The sequence below is a fragment of the Cherax quadricarinatus genome, chromosome 81 (genome assembly GCF_038502225.1).
Source record: "Cherax quadricarinatus isolate ZL_2023a chromosome 81, ASM3850222v1, whole genome shotgun sequence".
NCBI classification, from domain to species: Eukaryota; Metazoa; Arthropoda; class Malacostraca; order Decapoda; family Parastacidae; genus Cherax; species Cherax quadricarinatus.
The window spans coordinates 1,204,152-1,222,346 of record NC_091372.1 but is presented as its reverse complement, the minus strand read 5'-3'; the positions used below and the strand labels follow the sequence as shown (position 1 = coordinate 1,222,346).

The 18,195-nt window shown below is 39.3% G+C and overlaps 1 protein-coding gene across 5 annotated transcripts in view; it reads left to right on the top strand.

The window, feature by feature from the left end:
- The window catches only part of mys (position-specific antigen beta subunit myospheroid), a gene marked incomplete at its 3' end in the record, with an annotated part of 123,672 nt that overhangs the window by 40,477 nt on the left and 65,000 nt on the right, over positions 1–18,195 (top strand). For all 5 annotated transcript variants that reach the window (XM_053792721.2, XM_053792726.2, XM_070102256.1 and 2 more), the window contains 3 exon segments: positions 2,621–2,705; positions 9,545–9,715; positions 13,112–13,213. In XM_053792721.2, the coding sequence (XP_053648696.1) occupies positions 2,621–2,705; positions 9,545–9,715; positions 13,112–13,213 (358 nt within the window).

The following is an 18,195-nucleotide window of genomic DNA, read 5'->3' as shown; positions in this document are numbered from 1 at the left end:
CATTCTCCTTTTTTTTGCTTTGATGGATATACAGAGGAACTAGGCATTCTTTATGTTAATCCTTAGATTTTATTTCCAACATACATTGAACAAATTCACTAGTTATTCCAAACCTTGCAGTGCTGTATGACCCTAGTGGGTTTAGTGCTTAGCTATGATTGTAATAATAATAATTATAATAATCAAGCCTTTATCACCACTTGTCTTCAGCATTACTATTTAAATCCCATCCACTTCCATCTCTGTTTCCACTTGTCTTATTTCCTGCATCACTTTCTTCATATTTTTTATGACTTTTCTTTCCTATCAAATCTTGTTTCCCCCTGCTAAATGTATGAAATTTTTATCCCCATTGTATTATCCCTCTCAATTTTTCAGAATATTCTCTCATGTTTTAAACCTCCATCTCCTCCTCCAGACTGTCACCACTTTCACTATTGACTGACAAGACAACATGCTTAATGTTTCTTATTTTATTTCTCTCCAAGATTGTTTTTATTCTCAGCAGAGATTGTTGGTAATGGCTCCCATTCTTTCATTTGCTCTTGTTTTTCATTCATCATCTTGTTAACTCCTTTATTATTGAGAATCGCATGCACCATTCAACACAAGGAGTGGTCGGAGCTCAATCCTCCATCCGCTAATCATGAGTCGAGACAAGTTACTTACTTGTACTCACCTTGTTCTGAACACAAGCCACTCACAATGCACATCACACTGTCCTCGTGTAATGTTTATGTGAAGGTAAAAAAAAAAGTGGCATCAGTTGACAACTGGTAATTCGAAACATTAAGTTGGAAAAAGCCTTCTTTTATGATGTATGATTCTTTTTTATGTATGTAGTAAATGTGAGTGTGAAGCTTGGGTAGTGAATGCTGCAGCGAGGAGGCGATTGGAGGCAGTGGAGATGTCCTGTCTAAGGGCAATGTGTGGTGTAAATATTATGCAGAAAATTCGGAGTGTGGAAATTAGAAGGTGTGGAGTTAATAAAAGTATTAGTCAGAGGGCTGAAGAGGGGTTGTTGAGGTGGTTTGGTCATTTAGAGAGAATGGATCAAAGTAGAATGACATGGAGAGCTTATAAATCTGTAGGGCAGGGTAGGTTGGAAGGAGGGGGTAAAGGTGGTGTTGTGGGCGAGGGGTTTGGACTTCCAGCAAGCGTGCGTGAGCGTGTTAGAAAGGAGTGAATGGAGACAAATGGTATTTGGGACCTGATGAGCTGTTGAAGTGTGAGCAGGGTAATATTTAGTGAAGGGCTTCATGGAAACCAGTTTTTATATAACCAGACTTGAGTCCTGGAAATGGGAAGTACAATGCCTGCACTCTAAAGGAGGGGTTTGGGATATTGGCAGTTTGGAGGGATATACTATTTATTTTTATACGTATATACTTCTAAACTACTGTATTCTGGGCACCTCTGCAAAAACAGTGATTATGTGTGAGTGAGGTGAAAGTGTTGAATGATGAAAGTATTTTCTTTTTGGGGATTTTCTTTCTTTTAGGGTCACTCTGCCTCGGTGGGAGACTGCCTACTTGTTAAAAAAAAAAAAGTAAATAAAGCTTAAATAAGGCAACTTTTTCCTCCCTTATCACCATGTTCATTGTACCATCTTGCTTCCCTTCTGCACATGCACTCCTTTTTAACCTCGGACTTCAGCCGCAATCTTAAATATAACACTACACAAACAACCCTGCACATTGAAAGAAACTTTGATATAGTTTCATGGTCACGGTCCAAGCTGGCTCTAAATGTTGTCATAAAGTTTTCTCCTATGTGAGGGTTATTTATGTATTGTTCCAGTCACAGTATTCTGCTTTTGTGTTCTAAATATAACACTCCTTTAACATCTTCGTGATTCTCTCTCTCACTTCAGCCTACCTTTCTTCAAGCAGTTCCTCATGCCTCATTAACCATTCACTTCTTTAAATTCATCAACTCTCACTTCTCGTTTGAATATTGACAATTCAATTAAAGGTTCTCTGTTTACTCCAGGCACTCTAAATTTTCTTTATTCCATTTCATCTTGCACTTTAACATTAAGGCATCTCAAAACATTAATTCTCTCATGAACGTTCCTTAAACATTTTCTTAACACCTTCCAGATATTCTCTCTACCCTTGCCTTTTTCACATAAGTAATTTTAAAATCACACAGTTATTGAATTTAAATGTCGATATTCTTTAAAAAGTTTTTATTCAAGATTACTACTGCTCTTCATTTAGCTCTTGCTATCGCAATATACCTGACTTGATTCCTTTAACTCCATACCATATAAACTCTTCCACTCCTGTTATCTTTGTTTCTTATTGTTAGGACATCCCCTTTCCTTCCATTTGTAACATTAGATTTTGTTAGCATTTGTGTTATATCTACATGTAGTCAGTTAACCTGGCTTCATAGTTATACTTTTTTTTTTTTTTTTTTGGATAATACATGAAAGAAGGGAGTAACAAGCCATCTTCTTCAACACTTAAGGTTTCAAGGAAAATGTTTCTTAATCCCTTACAGAAATGTGTAAACAAGCATTACAGAATTAAGAACCATTAAGAAGAGCATAGGAAAGTATATAATGAATATAAGTTGCTAAGATTTACCTACTACTTTAAATGTTTGTTTTCAGGCTTCAGGCTCCTTGTAAGGATTGTGCATCTCCTTATGGATTCCGAAATGCCTTACCTCTTACCTCCAATGCTGATGCTTTTGCTGTAAGTTGCCTGTATCCAAGTGTTGTAGCACTTTACACAAAAGATCCTGTCAGCATCATTGTCATGACTGTAGATTGCACTAGTTGTAGTTTTTAGAAATATTCGCTTGTATAAATTGGTATGTGAAGCATCTTCGAAAAAAATATAAATATCTTTCCTTTGTAATTTTCTGTTCTATAATTTTGCATTCAGTCATGTCAGTAATTTATTTCTGTATCATGTAAAATGTACAGTATACCTTGCTCCTCATATAATGCAGTCTCTATCTTAAGTCATTTAAAATTAACAATCATCAATTTATGTACCAGTTCACTAACCACAACAGGGGTGAGCCCAAGAAAAAAATACAAGGACTTTATTTCCTTGGCAACCCTGGCATTGAGATATATCTTGGTGTCCTATTTTGAGTGATTCTGAAAAATAATTAAAATTTTTACTTTTTCCTTAGCCTTTCAAAAGTTTCTGTCTTGTCTCACCTTTGTACCTAATGTGTAAATGACTTTTGTGTATTCTACCTATATTTTCACTCATTATTCCTGTTTTTTTTAATGCATGTGCTATACAGATACTTGTTCCTCTTTATTTCTGCTTTTATATTCCAATAAAAGTTTACAGTTGAGGCATTCAGTATCCTATAAATTAATATATTTCCTCACTACAGTTTCCATGGCTTGTACAAGAGTGGTCATACAGTGGACCCTCAAATTTAGTAGTGCCATTTCTCTATGCAAAACTTTTTATTATCTATAAAATCTATTTTCTGTTAATATTTTTGGGTGTCTGGAATGGTTTAATTGGATTTACATTATTTCCTATGGGAAATATTAACAAAAACTACATTTTATAGATAAAAATAGTTTTGCATACAGAAATGGCACTACTAAATTCGAGGGTCCACTGTATATGTTTTTGTTGCTCCTAACTCCATTTTCACCTTGCTCAATTTTTCTCGTGTGTTCTCAGTCATTAGTTTCTATTACACTCGTCCTTACATCCTTATTTGTGATAAATATAAGGCAGAGAAAGGAGTGAAAATAATATCTTAGTACAGGTGTAGCAGTATGTTGCCTTGTTAATTTTTATTTACCAATTTGAGTGCTGTTTGTGAAATATTTAACAGTACATTATTACGTAATGAAAGTAGTTTGTTAGATTATGTATTGGTGGATAAAAGGTTGATGGGTAGGCTCCAGGATGTACATGTTTATAGAGGGGCAACTGATATATCGGATCATTATTTAGTTGTAGCTACAGTTAGAGTAAGAGGTAGATGGAAAAAGAGGAAGGTGGCAGCAACAAGTAAGAGGGAGGTGAAAGTGTATAAACTAAGGGAGGAGGAAGTTCGGGCGAGATATAAGCGACTATTGGCAGAAAGGTGGGCTGGTGCAAAGATGAGTAGTGGGGGGGGTTGAAGAGGGTTGGAATAGTTTTAAAAATGCAGTATTAGAATGTGGGCAGAAGTTTGTGGTTATAGGAGGGTGGGGGCAGGAGGGAAGAGGAGTGATTGGTGGAATGATGAAGTAAAGGGTGTGATAAAAGAGAAAAAGGTAGCAGAAGTGTTATAAGAAAAGCAGAGTATATGGAGAGTAAAAGAAAGGTGAAGAGAGTGGTGAGAGAGTGCAAAAGGAGAGCAGATGAAAGAGTGGGAGAGGCACTGTCAAGAAATTTTAATGAAAATAAGAAAAAATTTTGGAGTGAGTTAAACAAGTTAAGAAAGCCTAGGGAAAGTATGGATTTGTCAGTTAAAAACAGAGTAGGGGAGTTAGTAGATGGGGAGAGGGAGGTATTAGGTAGATGGCGAGAATATTTTGAGGAACTTTTAAATGTTGAGGAAGAAAGGGAGGTGGTAATTTCATGCACTGGTCAGGGAGGTATACCATCTTTTAGGAGTGAAGAAGAGCAGAATGTAAGTGTGGTGGAGGTACGTGAGGCATTACGTAGAATGAAAGGGGGTAAAGCAGCTGGAACTGATGGGATCATGACAAATGTTAAAAGCAGGGGGGATATAGTGTTGGAGTGGTTGGTACTTTTGTTTAATAAATGTATGAAAGAGGGGAAGGTACCTAGGGATTGGCGGAGAGCATGTATAGTCCCTTTATATAAAGGGAAAGGGGACAAAAAAGATTGTAAAAATTATAGAGGAATAAGTTTACTGAGTATACCAGGAAAAGTATACGGTAGGGTTATAATTGAAAGAATTAGAGGTAAGACAGAATGTAGGATTGCAGATGAGCAAGGAGGTTTCAGAGTGGGTAGGGGATGTGTAGATCAAGTGTTTATATTGAAGCATATATGTGAACAGTATTTAGATAAAGGTAGGTAAGTTTTTATTGCATTTATGGATTTAGAAAAGGCATATGATAGAGTGGATAGAGGAGCAATGTGGCAGATGTTGCAAGTACAGTGGACCCCCGCATAGCGACCTTAATCCGTGCAAGAGGGCTGGCTGTTATGCGAAATGTTCGCTATGTGAATGAATTTTCCCCATAAGAAATAATGGAAATCAAATTAATCCGTGCAAGACACCCAAAAGTTTGAAAAAAAAAATTTTACCACATGAAATATACATTTTCCTACACACAAAGAGAAGGATACATGCACAATAGTAGAGTAGTACATGCACAATATATATTGTGCATGTACTACACTACTAAATGAAGAATAAATGACACCTTTATTGAAGATGCAGCAATGACTGATGAGACACTGTGTCCTGGGAGTGCCTTTTCCTCCTGAGTACTGTAGGTCCTGTTTGGTATTTTCTTCCAGAACAGGCCTTATCACACTGTGTATGCCACTACGATTCTTAAATCTCTCAAACCAACCTTTGCTGGCTCTAAATTCACCAATATGAGCACTAGTTCCAGGCATTTTCCCTGTTCACCTGGGTGTTAGTTGACTGGTGTGGGTTGCATCCTGGGAGACAAGATTAAGGACCCCAATGGAAATAAGTTAGACAGTCTTCGATGACACTGACTTTTTTGGGCTATCCTGGGTGGCAAATCCTCTGGGGTTAATTGTTTCTTGGTATTCTCAATAAGCCACACCAACAACGGTGCTACAGCAGCAGCAGCTGACGGTGGTACAGCAGCAACAGACGATGCTACAGCAGCAGCAGACGATGCTACAGCAGCAACTGACGATGTTACAGCAGCAGCAGACGATGCTACAGCAGCAACTGACGATGTTACAGCAGCAGCAGACGATGCTACAGCAGCAACTGACGATGTTACAGCAGCAGCAGACGATGCTACAGCAGCAACTGACGATGTTACAGCAGCAGCAGACGATGCTACAGCAGCAGCAGCAGCAGACGATGCTACAGCAGCAGCAGCAGCTGACGGTGGTACAGCAGCAACAGACGATGCTACAGCAGCAACAGACGATGCTACAACAGCAGCAGACATGCTACGATGCTGTTACAGCAGCAACTGACGCAGCAACTGACGATGTACAGCAGCAGCAGACGATGCTACAGCGGCAGCAGACGATGCTACAGCAGCAGCAGATGATGCTACAGCAGCAGCAGACGGTACTACAGCAGCAGGAGCAGCTGACGGTGGTACAGCAGCAGCAGCTGACAGTGCAGCAGCAGCTGATGGTGATACAGCAGCAGCAGCAGCTGTACCACCAATAGTAGCAATGGTTGATTGGGGTTTATTATACAACCTGGCCAGCTCGGAGACACGCACTCCACTTTCATACTTATCAATGATCTTTTTCTTCATCTCCATAGTAATTCTCACCCTTATTGCTGTAGGGTTGGCACTAGAAGCTTTCTTGGGGCCCATGGTCACTTATTTTCCAGAAAAAAATCACCAAAAACACTGTAATAATACAAAATGTTCCGATTGTATGCTTGGATGTTACCGCGGAGGCTGGCTGGTAAACAATGCCACCCGCGGAACATGTGAGCGTGGCTCAGGCCGCACATTGGACGCGTCTCGGACGAAGGCCGCTGAGCGGGTTTTTGGGCGCTATGCGGGGCAAAATTTTAGCGATCAAAGCGTCCGTTATGCGGATTGTCCGCTATGCAAGGCGTCCGTTATGCGGGGGTCCACTGTATATGGAATAGGTGGTAAGTTACTAAATGCTGTAAAGAGCTTTTATGAGGATAGTGAGGCTCAGGTTAGGGTGTGTAGAAGAGAGGGAGATTACTTCCTGGTAAAAGTAGGTCTTAGACAGGGATGTGTAATGTCACCATGGTTGTTTAATATATTTATAGATGGGGTTGTAAAAGAAGTAAATGCTAGGGTGTTTGGGAGAGGGGTGGGATTAAATTATGGGGAATCAAGTTCAAAATGGGAATTGACAGTTACTTTTTGCTGATGATACTGTGCTTATGGGAGATTCTAAAGAAAAATTGCAAAGGTTAGTGGATGAGTTTGAGAATGTGTGTAAAGGTAGAAAGTTGAAAGTGAACATAGAAAAGAGTAAGGTGATAAGGGTATCAAATGATTTAGATAAAGAAAAATTAGATATCAAATTGGGGAGGAGGAGTATGGAAGAAGTGAATGTTTTCAGATACTTGGGAGTTGACGTGTCGGCGGATGGATTTATGAAGGATGAGGTTAATCATAGAATTGATGAGGGAAAAAAGGTGAGTGGTGCTTTGAGGTATATGTGGAGTCAAAATACCTTATCTATGGAGGCAAAGAAGGGAATGTATGAAAGTATAGTAGTACCAACACTCTTATATGGATGTGAAGCTTGGGTGGTAAATGCAGCAGCGAGGAGACGGTTGGAGGCAGTGGAGATGTCCTGTCTAAGGGCAATGTGTGGTGTAAATATTATGCAGAAAATTCGGAGTGTGGAAATTAGGAGAAGGTGTGGAGTTAATAAAAGTTTTAGTCAGAGGGCAGAAGAGGGGTTGTTGAGGTGGTTTGGTCATTTAGAGAGAATGGATCAAAGTAGAATGAAATGGAAAGCATATAAATCTATAGGGGAAGGAAGGAGGGGTAGGGGTCGTCCTCGAAAGGGTTAGAAAGAGGGGGTAAAGGAGGTTTTGTGGGCGAGGGGCTTGGACTTCCAGCAAGCGTGCATGAGCGTGCTAGATAGGAGTGAATGGAGACGAATGATACTTGGGACCTGACGATCTGTTGGAGTGTGAGCAGGGTAATATTTAGTGAAGGGATTCAGGGAAACCGGTTATTTTCATATAGTCGGACTTGAGTCCTGGAAATGGGAAGTACAATGCCTGCACTTTAAAGGAGGGGTTTGGGATATTGGCAGTTTGGAGGGATATGTTGTGTATCTTTATACATATATGCTTCTAAACTGTTGTATTCTGAGCACCTCTGCAAAAGCAGTGATAATGTGAGTGTGGTGAAAGTGTTGAATGATGATGAAAGTATTTTCTTTTTTTGGGGATTTTCTTTCTTTTTTGGGTCACCCTGCCTCGGTGGGAGACGGCCGACTTGTTAAAAAAAAAAAAATTATTACAGTGGACCCCCGCCGTACGATGACATAGCGTTACGGTTAAATCCACCATACGATACATTTTAACTCAAAAATTTTGCCTCGTCTCACGATAAAAAACTTGCCTTACGCGATTCGTCTGGGACCCATCCCACATGTGGCCTCAGCGACAGTGTTTACAAGCCAACCAGTGCAGTCGCATCCACACATACATTCGGTACATTTTATATTATCCCAGTGTTTTTTTTGCTTGTAACTGCAAAATAAGTCACCATGGGCCCCAAGAAAGCTTCTAGTGCCAACCATGTGGTAAAAAGGGTGAGAATTAGTATGGAAATTAAGAAAGATTTTGAAGGGTTTGGGGCTAACCCTGAGAAGCCTATGCCAGTTGTGGAATCCATTGTGCCTACTTCAAAGATTAAGGAAATGTGTGCAAAGTGGGTTGAAGTGCAAACCTTTATGGATGAAAATCACCCTAACACAACTATTGCAAGCCGTGCTGGTGACTGTTACAACAACAATGTTGTGGCCCATTTTAGACAAATCTTAAAGGAACGGGAGGTACAGACCTCTATGGACAGATTTGTTGTGTGACAGAGGTCCAGTGACTCTAAAGCTGGTCCTAGTGGCATTAAAAGAAGGGAAGTAACCCTGGAAAAGGACTTAATACCGCAAGTCCTAATGGAAGGGGATTCCCCTTCTAAACAATAACTTCCACACTCCCCTCCTCCCATCCTATCAATCATCACCAGATCTTCAATAAAGGTAAGTGTCATGTATTCTATTCTTAGTAGAGTAGTAATTGTGCACATCTTCTTCAGTTTGTGTGTATTAAAATTAATATTTCATGTGGTAAAATTTTTTTTTTTCACACTTTGGGGTGTCTTGCACGGATTAATTTGATTTCCATTATTTCTTATGGGGAAAATTAATTCGCTTTACGATAATTTCGACTTACAATGAGCTCTCAGGAACGGATTAATATCATAAGGTGGGGGTCCACTGTACTTTTAAATGCACGATACAGTGAGGAAAAGACTGTTTTCTCAATAAATATTAAAATTCATGGGTATTTCTCCAGCTCTTGGACAGTTTTTTCTCAAGTTTGCTCTGGTAAATACACAGGAAAATAAAGCTTTAAAAGTTAATGCAGTATTTTAACCTGTTTGTCAGGTAACCTGACCTATCTTTCCCATAGGGGATTCAGTTTACATAATACTTTTTTATACAACAGTTGTAATCAGGAACAAGTACTGCATGTGAAATTGTACTGTATGTCATATTTATATGAAAAAGTAATTTTTAATTGGTGCATCTGCAACATATGTAATTAGGAAATTGTAGAAAGTTGTTCTTTTAATTTTCTGTAATATCTGTTATGACTTGTTTCTACAAAGTATTTCATCCATTCTTCTTCACAGAAAAAAGTTCAAGATGCTCCTGTGTCTGGTAACTTGGATGCACCTGAAGGAGGTTTTGATGCTATTATGCAAGCCATTGTTTGTCAGGAGAACATCAACTGGAGGCAGGAAGCTCGTAGACTGCTTGTTTTCTCCACTGATGCTGGCTTCCATTATGCTGGTGATGGCAAGGTAATTGTTCAATTTCCTCCATGAGTAACCAGAATTACTAACTCTGGCAAGTATTGGATCAAACAAACTGTGTGAACCAGTGGGCTGCTAACAGCAATGGTTGGTTGATCAGGCATTCATCAAGGAAGCTTGGCTAAAGGCCAAAGAATTGGTGCTATTCTCACTTCCTCAGATCAAAATTGATCACTTTTCATCTATTCATTACAATGTCCTTGGCAAGAAGTGTGCCGGTGACATGCAACCTTAACCTTTTGAGGGTTTGTCCCGTAGTTTTACAGCTTTGAAACCAGGATCTAAGCCATAGTACTACGTCATGAGCTTATTTCACTCAGATAAGGTTTTTTTTTTTTCTCTCTCTCTCTCTCTCTCTCTCTCTCTCTCAACAAGTCGGCCGTCTCCCACCGACCGAGGCAGGGTATAAGCGTATGAGCGGTAAATTTGAGCCTAGATATGAGAGCATGCATCTGTGGTAAGTGTGCATCTTATAAAACAAATCCTGCAGCAAGCAGTGCTTAATGAGGAAAAAACTACGACTTTTTTAGATTAAAACGGCAATTTTGTGGTGTATTTTCGTATGGCTTTTACAGTTGTATTTGTGGTTTGTTGATCTCCTGTGATAGAATGAAAGATATAGTACAGAAATTGAGATTATTTTAATTATTTTTAGTACTGAAAATAGCTTGAAATTGAGCTCAAATTAGCAGAAATGTTCGAGTTTTGCCGATGTTCAAGAGTAGACAAATCACATCATGCATCCTGTACACATCAGCTGTGGTTAAAATGTGTGTTGATGAATGTGCTGATATTATTTATACAATATTGCATAACAGTAAATCTTCTATTTTTTGGTATGAATAAAAATTCTTTGTGAATAAACAAAATGTAATTCATGTGTAAAGCCTGGAAACATAACTAATAAACAGAATGTTTAGTGCCAGGAATGCCTGCATTGTTTATTCTGGAACCTATATTGAAATTGGAATATTTTGAACTTTGTGTGAAATTAACCAAGTTACCAATTTCAAGTCACTTTATTGGGTAGTTGAAATAGTTGATTGGGTAATTTCTTGTGCTCGGTAGATAAAATGGAACACATAGTAACAAAATAACTAAAAATTTGGTCTAATGGAGTAAAGTAATTAGCCAAAAATAGGACTCAAAAGTCAGCAAAAATCGCTGCCACAGCAAAATTCATGAGTGCAATTTCATCAGTTTTTTATCAAGTTTTGTACTTTGTTTTATTACCATCAGAAAAAGTTTCTCTAACGTTTCAATTTTTTTTTTTAATTCCTGGACCCTGGGGAATTTTTAATTTGGGGGTCTGGACCCTCAAAGGGTTGATGATCCTTGGGCAACTGATGGTCTTTAACCCCTAAACGGTCCAAACGTATATATATGTTCTCTCGCCCAGTGCCCCAAATATTTTGAAAAAGTTTTTTTTTTCATAGAAATAGATAAAAATTTTCTAAGTGTTTTAGGATTAAAATAAAAAAAAAATTAGGGTCAGTACTTAGAGATATGAGGCTGCAAAGTTGGCACTTAATGCTTACCTGATGGCAACATCGAGTCCTTCCGCTTGCAGAAGTGTTGCCGAGATACCATTTTTTCTCATTTTTATATTTTATATTATTTTTATGTTCTGATAATTACAATTTATTGTAGTTCTTGTTATTTCATAACCAATCTTTGCTCTGACACTAATATTAGGTACTGAAATTGTACTCAAATTGTCACAAACACATTGACAGATGGACATTTACACCTGCCTTGGTCATTTACTATTGTCTAGGAATCTTTCTTTCAACACACCGGCCGTATCCCACCGAGGTGGGGTGACCCAAAAGGAAAAAACGAAAGTTTCTCCTTTTACATTTAGTAATATATACAGGAGAAGAGGGTACTAGCCCCTTGCTCCCGGCATTTTAGTCGCCTCTTACAGCATGCATAGCTTACGGAGGAAGAATTCTGTTTCACTTCCCCATGGAGGTAAGAAGAAATAAACAAGAACAAGAACTAGAAAGAAAATAGAAGAAAACCCAGAGGGGTGTGTGTGTATATATATATTTGTACATGTATGTGTAGTGTGACCTAAGTGTAAGTAGAAGTAGCAAGACATATCTGAAATCTTGCATAAGACAGAATAAAAAGACACCAGCAATCCTACCATCATGTAAAACAGTTACAGGCTTCCGTTTTACACTCACTTGGCAGGACGGTAGTAACTCCCTGGGCGGTTGCTGTCTACCAACCTACTACCTAGATTGTCTAGGAATATATACAAAGTATGTATAGGTCCCAGCAATGTTTTGGATACACAGGAGTATAGAAGAAGGGAGGAGGAGGAGGAGGAAGAAGGAAAAAGTTCCCTTGAAGCATTATGTAAGACAAGTGTCTGACAAGCATCCGGGATGGCAGTGATAAGGCGAGATGTGGGATGACATTTGATGGGCGCCAGCGAGGGTGTAGAGATAAGACGAGATAAGCTATGACATTTGATGGGCTCCAGCGAGGATGCAGAGATAAGAGGTGACATTTGATGAGCTTGTATCTTAGTCTCTGATTACCTGTCTCTCTGTCTCAGAGCGAGCCACTGTGAACCAACAGGTATTCTTATGCATTATATCTACAAGCACAGTATAGCACTTCGGATTTTTTAGGTTATTTTAGGTAATTTACACTATGTATAAGTGTATTTGTGTGTACCTGTGAGACAGACAGACAGAGATAGATAGAGACAGACAAAGACAGATAGACCCTGAACTTGGGGTTAACATCACTTTCCTCTTAAAAGGGGAGTGTTAATATGACATTACATCAGTGAATCCTTGATGTTTGCCACACTGTTAGCTCAAGCTGGCACTCAATTTAACTGGTGCTCCCACAAGGTACTAAGCGGTCCCAGATTTTTTAATATGGTGCATGCCGAGTGTTAAGACCCATTCTATGCTGACCAGGCATCTCAAGCCAATTGTGCCAAATTTGGAGGCAGGAAAAATAAAACGTATATACGTTTGGGGCCCTATCAGTAAGAAAGTATGTATACGTTTGGACCATTTAGGGGTTAAAGCTAACAGACCAGTTATTTCCCAGTTTAACGATGGTGGAGATGTGCGCACCTGCCACAAGTGTTAGCAAGAATATTATCAGGTCTGAAATTAAAAAGTACCCAGTGTCACCTTCCTCATATTTTCATAAAGGTAGCAGCCAAAACATAACTACTGGTATTACAGTTGTGTATAAAAGTATTGTGCAATTTGTCATAAAATAATTGGAGTTGCTGCTGTCACAGTACAGTAATAATAGTGTAGTGAATAAGGTTCTTGCAGTATATTTTATTAAAAAATCCTTGTTTGTAATTTTATGGAACATCATTACATAAGGTGATAATGATTTCAGCTTGGCGGTATTGTTAAGCCGAATGATGGTAAATGTCACATGGACGATGATGGTGAGTACTATACTCACTCCACACTCCAGGATTATCCTTCAGTTTCACAGGTAAGCATTCCTACTTTCCTCTCAACATGTTCTTACAAAATTTTTCTAATATTTTTTCTTCATTAAATATCATTGAGACTTCCAACCACTTGACAAAAAGTTTCAGAGCTAATGATGCAGTAGAAGAGCTTGCTTGAGGAGCCAATTAATTGATGGAAATACAGAAGGGTGTCATTTCCAACTGATGATTGATTCCTCTATTTCTAATTCTCTCAACTCCCTGTGCTTCGGCTGACAAGTTGTATTGCTCCTACTCTACCATGTAAGACTCTCATTATCTCTTATTTTTCTATAAGATTATTGATTTAACATAAACATTAAGAGATGTTACCCTGCCTTGGTGGGAGATGACTATTGAGGTAAAAACAAAAATTAAGCTGTGACGTTTATGACCACATCATCCCAGGCAAGCTGGGAGGGAAGTCTGCATATGGAACTTGTTACAAATAATGCGATATCTAATAATGATAGAGATCTCCAGTGAATACTAGAAAGGACTGTCCTTCTAGCATCCAACCTGTTACTGGGTTTTTGTAACAAGTAGTCAGTATCCTGGTCCAATTATCCATTAGAATTTAGTAAGATTCAATAGTGCTTCAGGATTACAACTGGTAGGCTACTAACTAAAGAAATTAAAATTTAATAAGTTTATTAATAACAATAAAGTTGTCTAGGTGTATAATATCAAAGTAAATTAGAGTAATCAATTGAACATAATATAGGATACAAGTTCCTACACTTCTCTCATGTACAATAGTATTGTGCTGAAGGCACATTTCACATCTTTATGGCTTTTAAGTACCGTTTGGTACATTGTTAGCATTTAATAACATAATACTAATATATATACAAGTAAGTTTGTGTGTGTGTGTAAGTGCTCTAAGTAGTTTGCTATGTCTCAAGACTCGACTATACTTAACCAGTGACTGACTAAAAGTCCTCACATAAACTAACTTCTTGACCATCCTGGCAATCAGAAACGACTGATAAGCCAAACAGCAATATAACAAGCAACAGCAACACAGAATTAGGAACAAGGAGATAATATAACGACACTAAGTAGGGACCATCTGCAGATCCTCCACGAAAGTCACAAAAATCCCATATTACTGAATCTAAGTTCAGCATAAGAAAATCCCCGACTGTGACAGTACACAGATACCAGTACAGATTAGGTCAGAAGCTACAGCTCAGGACCTGAGTTTCTCAGAGTGTCTATGAGACTCGCACAACCTCAGTACAGCGTCGAAAATCACTAAGTCTAGGCTATGTTCTGTGAACAGAGTTGCACAGAACCAACAACAACAAAGCGACAGAGGCAATCTTCCAACAAGGGCCAGCAATGGAGAGCTGGAGAGGCACATCTTGTTGGAAGCAACGTCAAACAGACGAGCGATCGCAGGCCAGGCAGACTCTCCCCCAGGTGAGGTGTGATCACCCCATCCTGATCACATGACTCTCCGTGGACTGCTGCTGCCCAGCAACACAGAAGCGGGCAAGGAAACAAGCGAAACGATTGTTAGACAAGGCCGTCAGCTACTTAACACTGGAACTATGAGCACTGAATAATATATAAATGTTATATCCTAACTAATAATATAACTAAGTCAAATAATAATATAAAGCAATATACAGTGGTCCCTCATTGTTCGTAATTAATCCGTTCCTGGAGCCGTTACTATAAACGAAATTTACGATTTACGAATCAATTTTCCTCATTAGAAATAATGTAAATACAATTAATCCATTCCTGACACCCAGAAGTATTAAAACAAAGAAATTTTTAACATGAAATATACATGTAGTACATAAACAATACAATGGGAAATGATGAATGAAACATTAACAGCATAACACTTACCTTTATTGGAGATTCTACTTAGTGTATGGGAGACTGGAAGAGGAGAGTGGATTGTTTATAGTTTGGAAGGGGAATCCCCTTCCATCAACACCTCGGGTACCATTTGCTTTTCTGGGGTTGCTTCTCTTCTCTGTTTCTTAATGCCACTAGGACCACCTTGAGTCACTGGAGTCCTGTCTCACAAAATAACTGTGGAGAGAGCTCTGTTTCTGGCATCTCTTTAACACTTCCCTAAAATGGCCCAAGACTTTGTCACTGTACATGTTGCCAACCTGGCTTGCAACAACCTTGTTAGGGTGATGTTTCTCCATAAAGCTTTCCATCTTACCCCACATAGTAAGAATCTCTTTAATTTCTGAAGAAGGCACCTTCTTCCATCTCTCTTCCTCCTCTGCAGCAAGATTCTGAGCTGCGATGTTGCTCTTCCTGCTGAAGCTCTTGCAGCTCCTCAGTGGTGAGCTCTTCATTGTGGTCTTCCACCAATTCTTCCACATCCTCCAAACTCACATCCAACCCCATGGAACTCCCCAGTGCCACAATTGATTTTACAACAGGGTCAGTCCCAAATTCTTCAAAATCCCTCTTGTCGACACAATCTGGCCACAGTTTTCTCCAGGCAGAGTTCAAAGTCCTGGTAGTCATTCCCTCCCAAGCCATACCTATAAGGGTTATGCAGTGGAGGATGCTGAAGTGTTCTCTCCAAAATTCCCTTAGGGTCAGGTGAGTGTCTGTGGTCACAGTCAAGCACCTGTGAAACATTGCTTTTGTGTAGAGTTTTTTAAAGTTTGCAATAACCTGCTGGTCCATGGGTTGGAGGAGAGGAGTGGTATTCGGGGGCAAGAACTTTACTGTGATGAACCCAAACTCCTCGAAAATTAGGTCATCCAAGTTTGGAGGATGAGCAGGTGCATTGTCCATTACTAGCAGGCACTTGAGATCCAATTTCTTTTCCAAGAGATACTCCTTCACACTAGGGCCAAACACTTCATTGAACCACTCGACGAAAATTTCCCTCGTGACCCATGCCTTACTATTAGATTTCCAAAACACACACAATTTACTCTTCACAACATTGTTTTTCCTGAACACACTGGGATTTTCAGAATGGTACATTAGTAATGGCTTCACTTTGAAATCCCCACTAGCATTAGCACAGAACATTAACGTCAGCCTGTCTTTCATAGGCTTGTGTCCTGGCATTGCCTTTTCCTCTTGTGTAATGAAGGTCCTCTTTGGCATTTTCTTCCAAAAGAGGCCTGTTTCATCACAATTGAACACTTGTTCAGGTTTCAGTCCTTCAGCCTCTATGTACTCCTGGAATTCATGCACATATTTTTCAGCCGCCTTGTGGTCCGAACTGGCAGCCTCACCATGCCTTACCACACTGTGTATGCCAGTACGGTTCTTAAATCTCTCAAACCAGCCTTTGCTGGCCTTAAATTCACTCACTCCACCATTATTTGCAGGCAATTTCTTTACCAAATCTTTATGCAACTGCCTAGCCTTTTCACAAATAAACGAAGTCATTAGAGTATCTCCTGCTAATTGTTTCTCATTTATCCACACCAATAATAACTTCTCAACCTCTTCCAGTACTGGTGATCTCATTTTTGTCAGCATAGTTACTCCCTTTGCAACAACAGCATCCTTTATTTCATTTTTCTTGGCCACTATGGAACATAAGGTTGTGTAGGGTTTCCTTCACATCCTGGACAGTTCGGCCACACTTGTACCACTTTCATATTGTTCAATGATGGTTTTCTTAAATTCAATTGTATTTCTCACCTTCTTTACCACAGGCTTGGCACTAGGAGCTTTCTTTGGAGCCATGGTAGCTTATTTAGTACTTGCAAGCACTAAAATAAATGGAATATTATGAAATATTTCGTTGGAGCACGTGAGGGGACCTTTGCTCACTGGTAAACAATGCCAGACTGGCTGCCGCCCTGGCTCACGTCCGTGGTGCGCGTCCCCGGACTTTAACTACGACTCGCGAGTCAACCTATGAAAAGCGAGTCCATGTTTATATGAAAATACCCCTATGATTGGCGAATTTTACGATTGCCGGGAACTACGAAAAGCGGGGGACCACTGTATTTACGATTTAGCTAATATTGCAAATATAAGCAATATAAAATATGAACAGGTTATATACATTGTGACCCATTCAGGGGTCGCAGTACCCCCCCAGCACGACAAACGGTCGCACTAGGAGTTGCGTTAGTGTCTTTCACATGATTACTGATTACTCATGTCACTTTATTAACACAATTTAATAAAAAAAAATATCAGTCGCTCTTGTGCCAAGCACTTCTTACATTTTACAGTGTCTATTTCACTATTAAGTTATGCCCCTCGTTCTAGGGCAGTAGACAAGCATGACACGTTGAGGTTCGATCATAGTAGTGGAGACTATATTAGAACAGCAGTCTTGTGCGATAGACAGGAGACGGCATTCCACTCTTAAATAGTGGTAGTGGATTGCGAGGCAGTATGGACATCTGCTTACGAGAAAGCTTGAGTGCCGTAACTAAGGTGTGTAGAGAGGGGGGGGGGGAGCTGCGGCAGGACTGTTCCACCACTCGGCAACTAACATCGCCCACACAACACTACACACTCAGCACTCAGCTTCTCTCTCCAACTGTCTCCTTCCTACACCAACATATATCACCACTACTGTGAATATATAAATAGAATAATTAGACATGAGTATACATAGTTAACATGGGCTTGATAGATTACGTTACTTTACTGAATTTGACGTAGCAAGTAACAAAAGGTATTCGGGCATAAAATTACGTTAATTTAAATGTAACAATGATAATTAAGGACGTGACAGCATCAGCAGTTACATTACAATGACCTCTGATATGTTGTATACTAATAGAGTAAGGCTGGATTCTGAGAGCCCACCTCATGATCCTAGCATTTTTACTCTTCATTGTATTTATGTAGGTGAGTGGATTGTGGTCTGAAAAAATGTTAATTTTAAATGGGGAAGTGCCCAAATACACGTCAAAATGTTCCAAGGACACCACAAAAGCTAGAGTCTCTTTCTCAATAGTGGCATATTTTTTTTGGTGTCGTTTGAGCTTAGATCAATAGTAACTTATAGATAAAT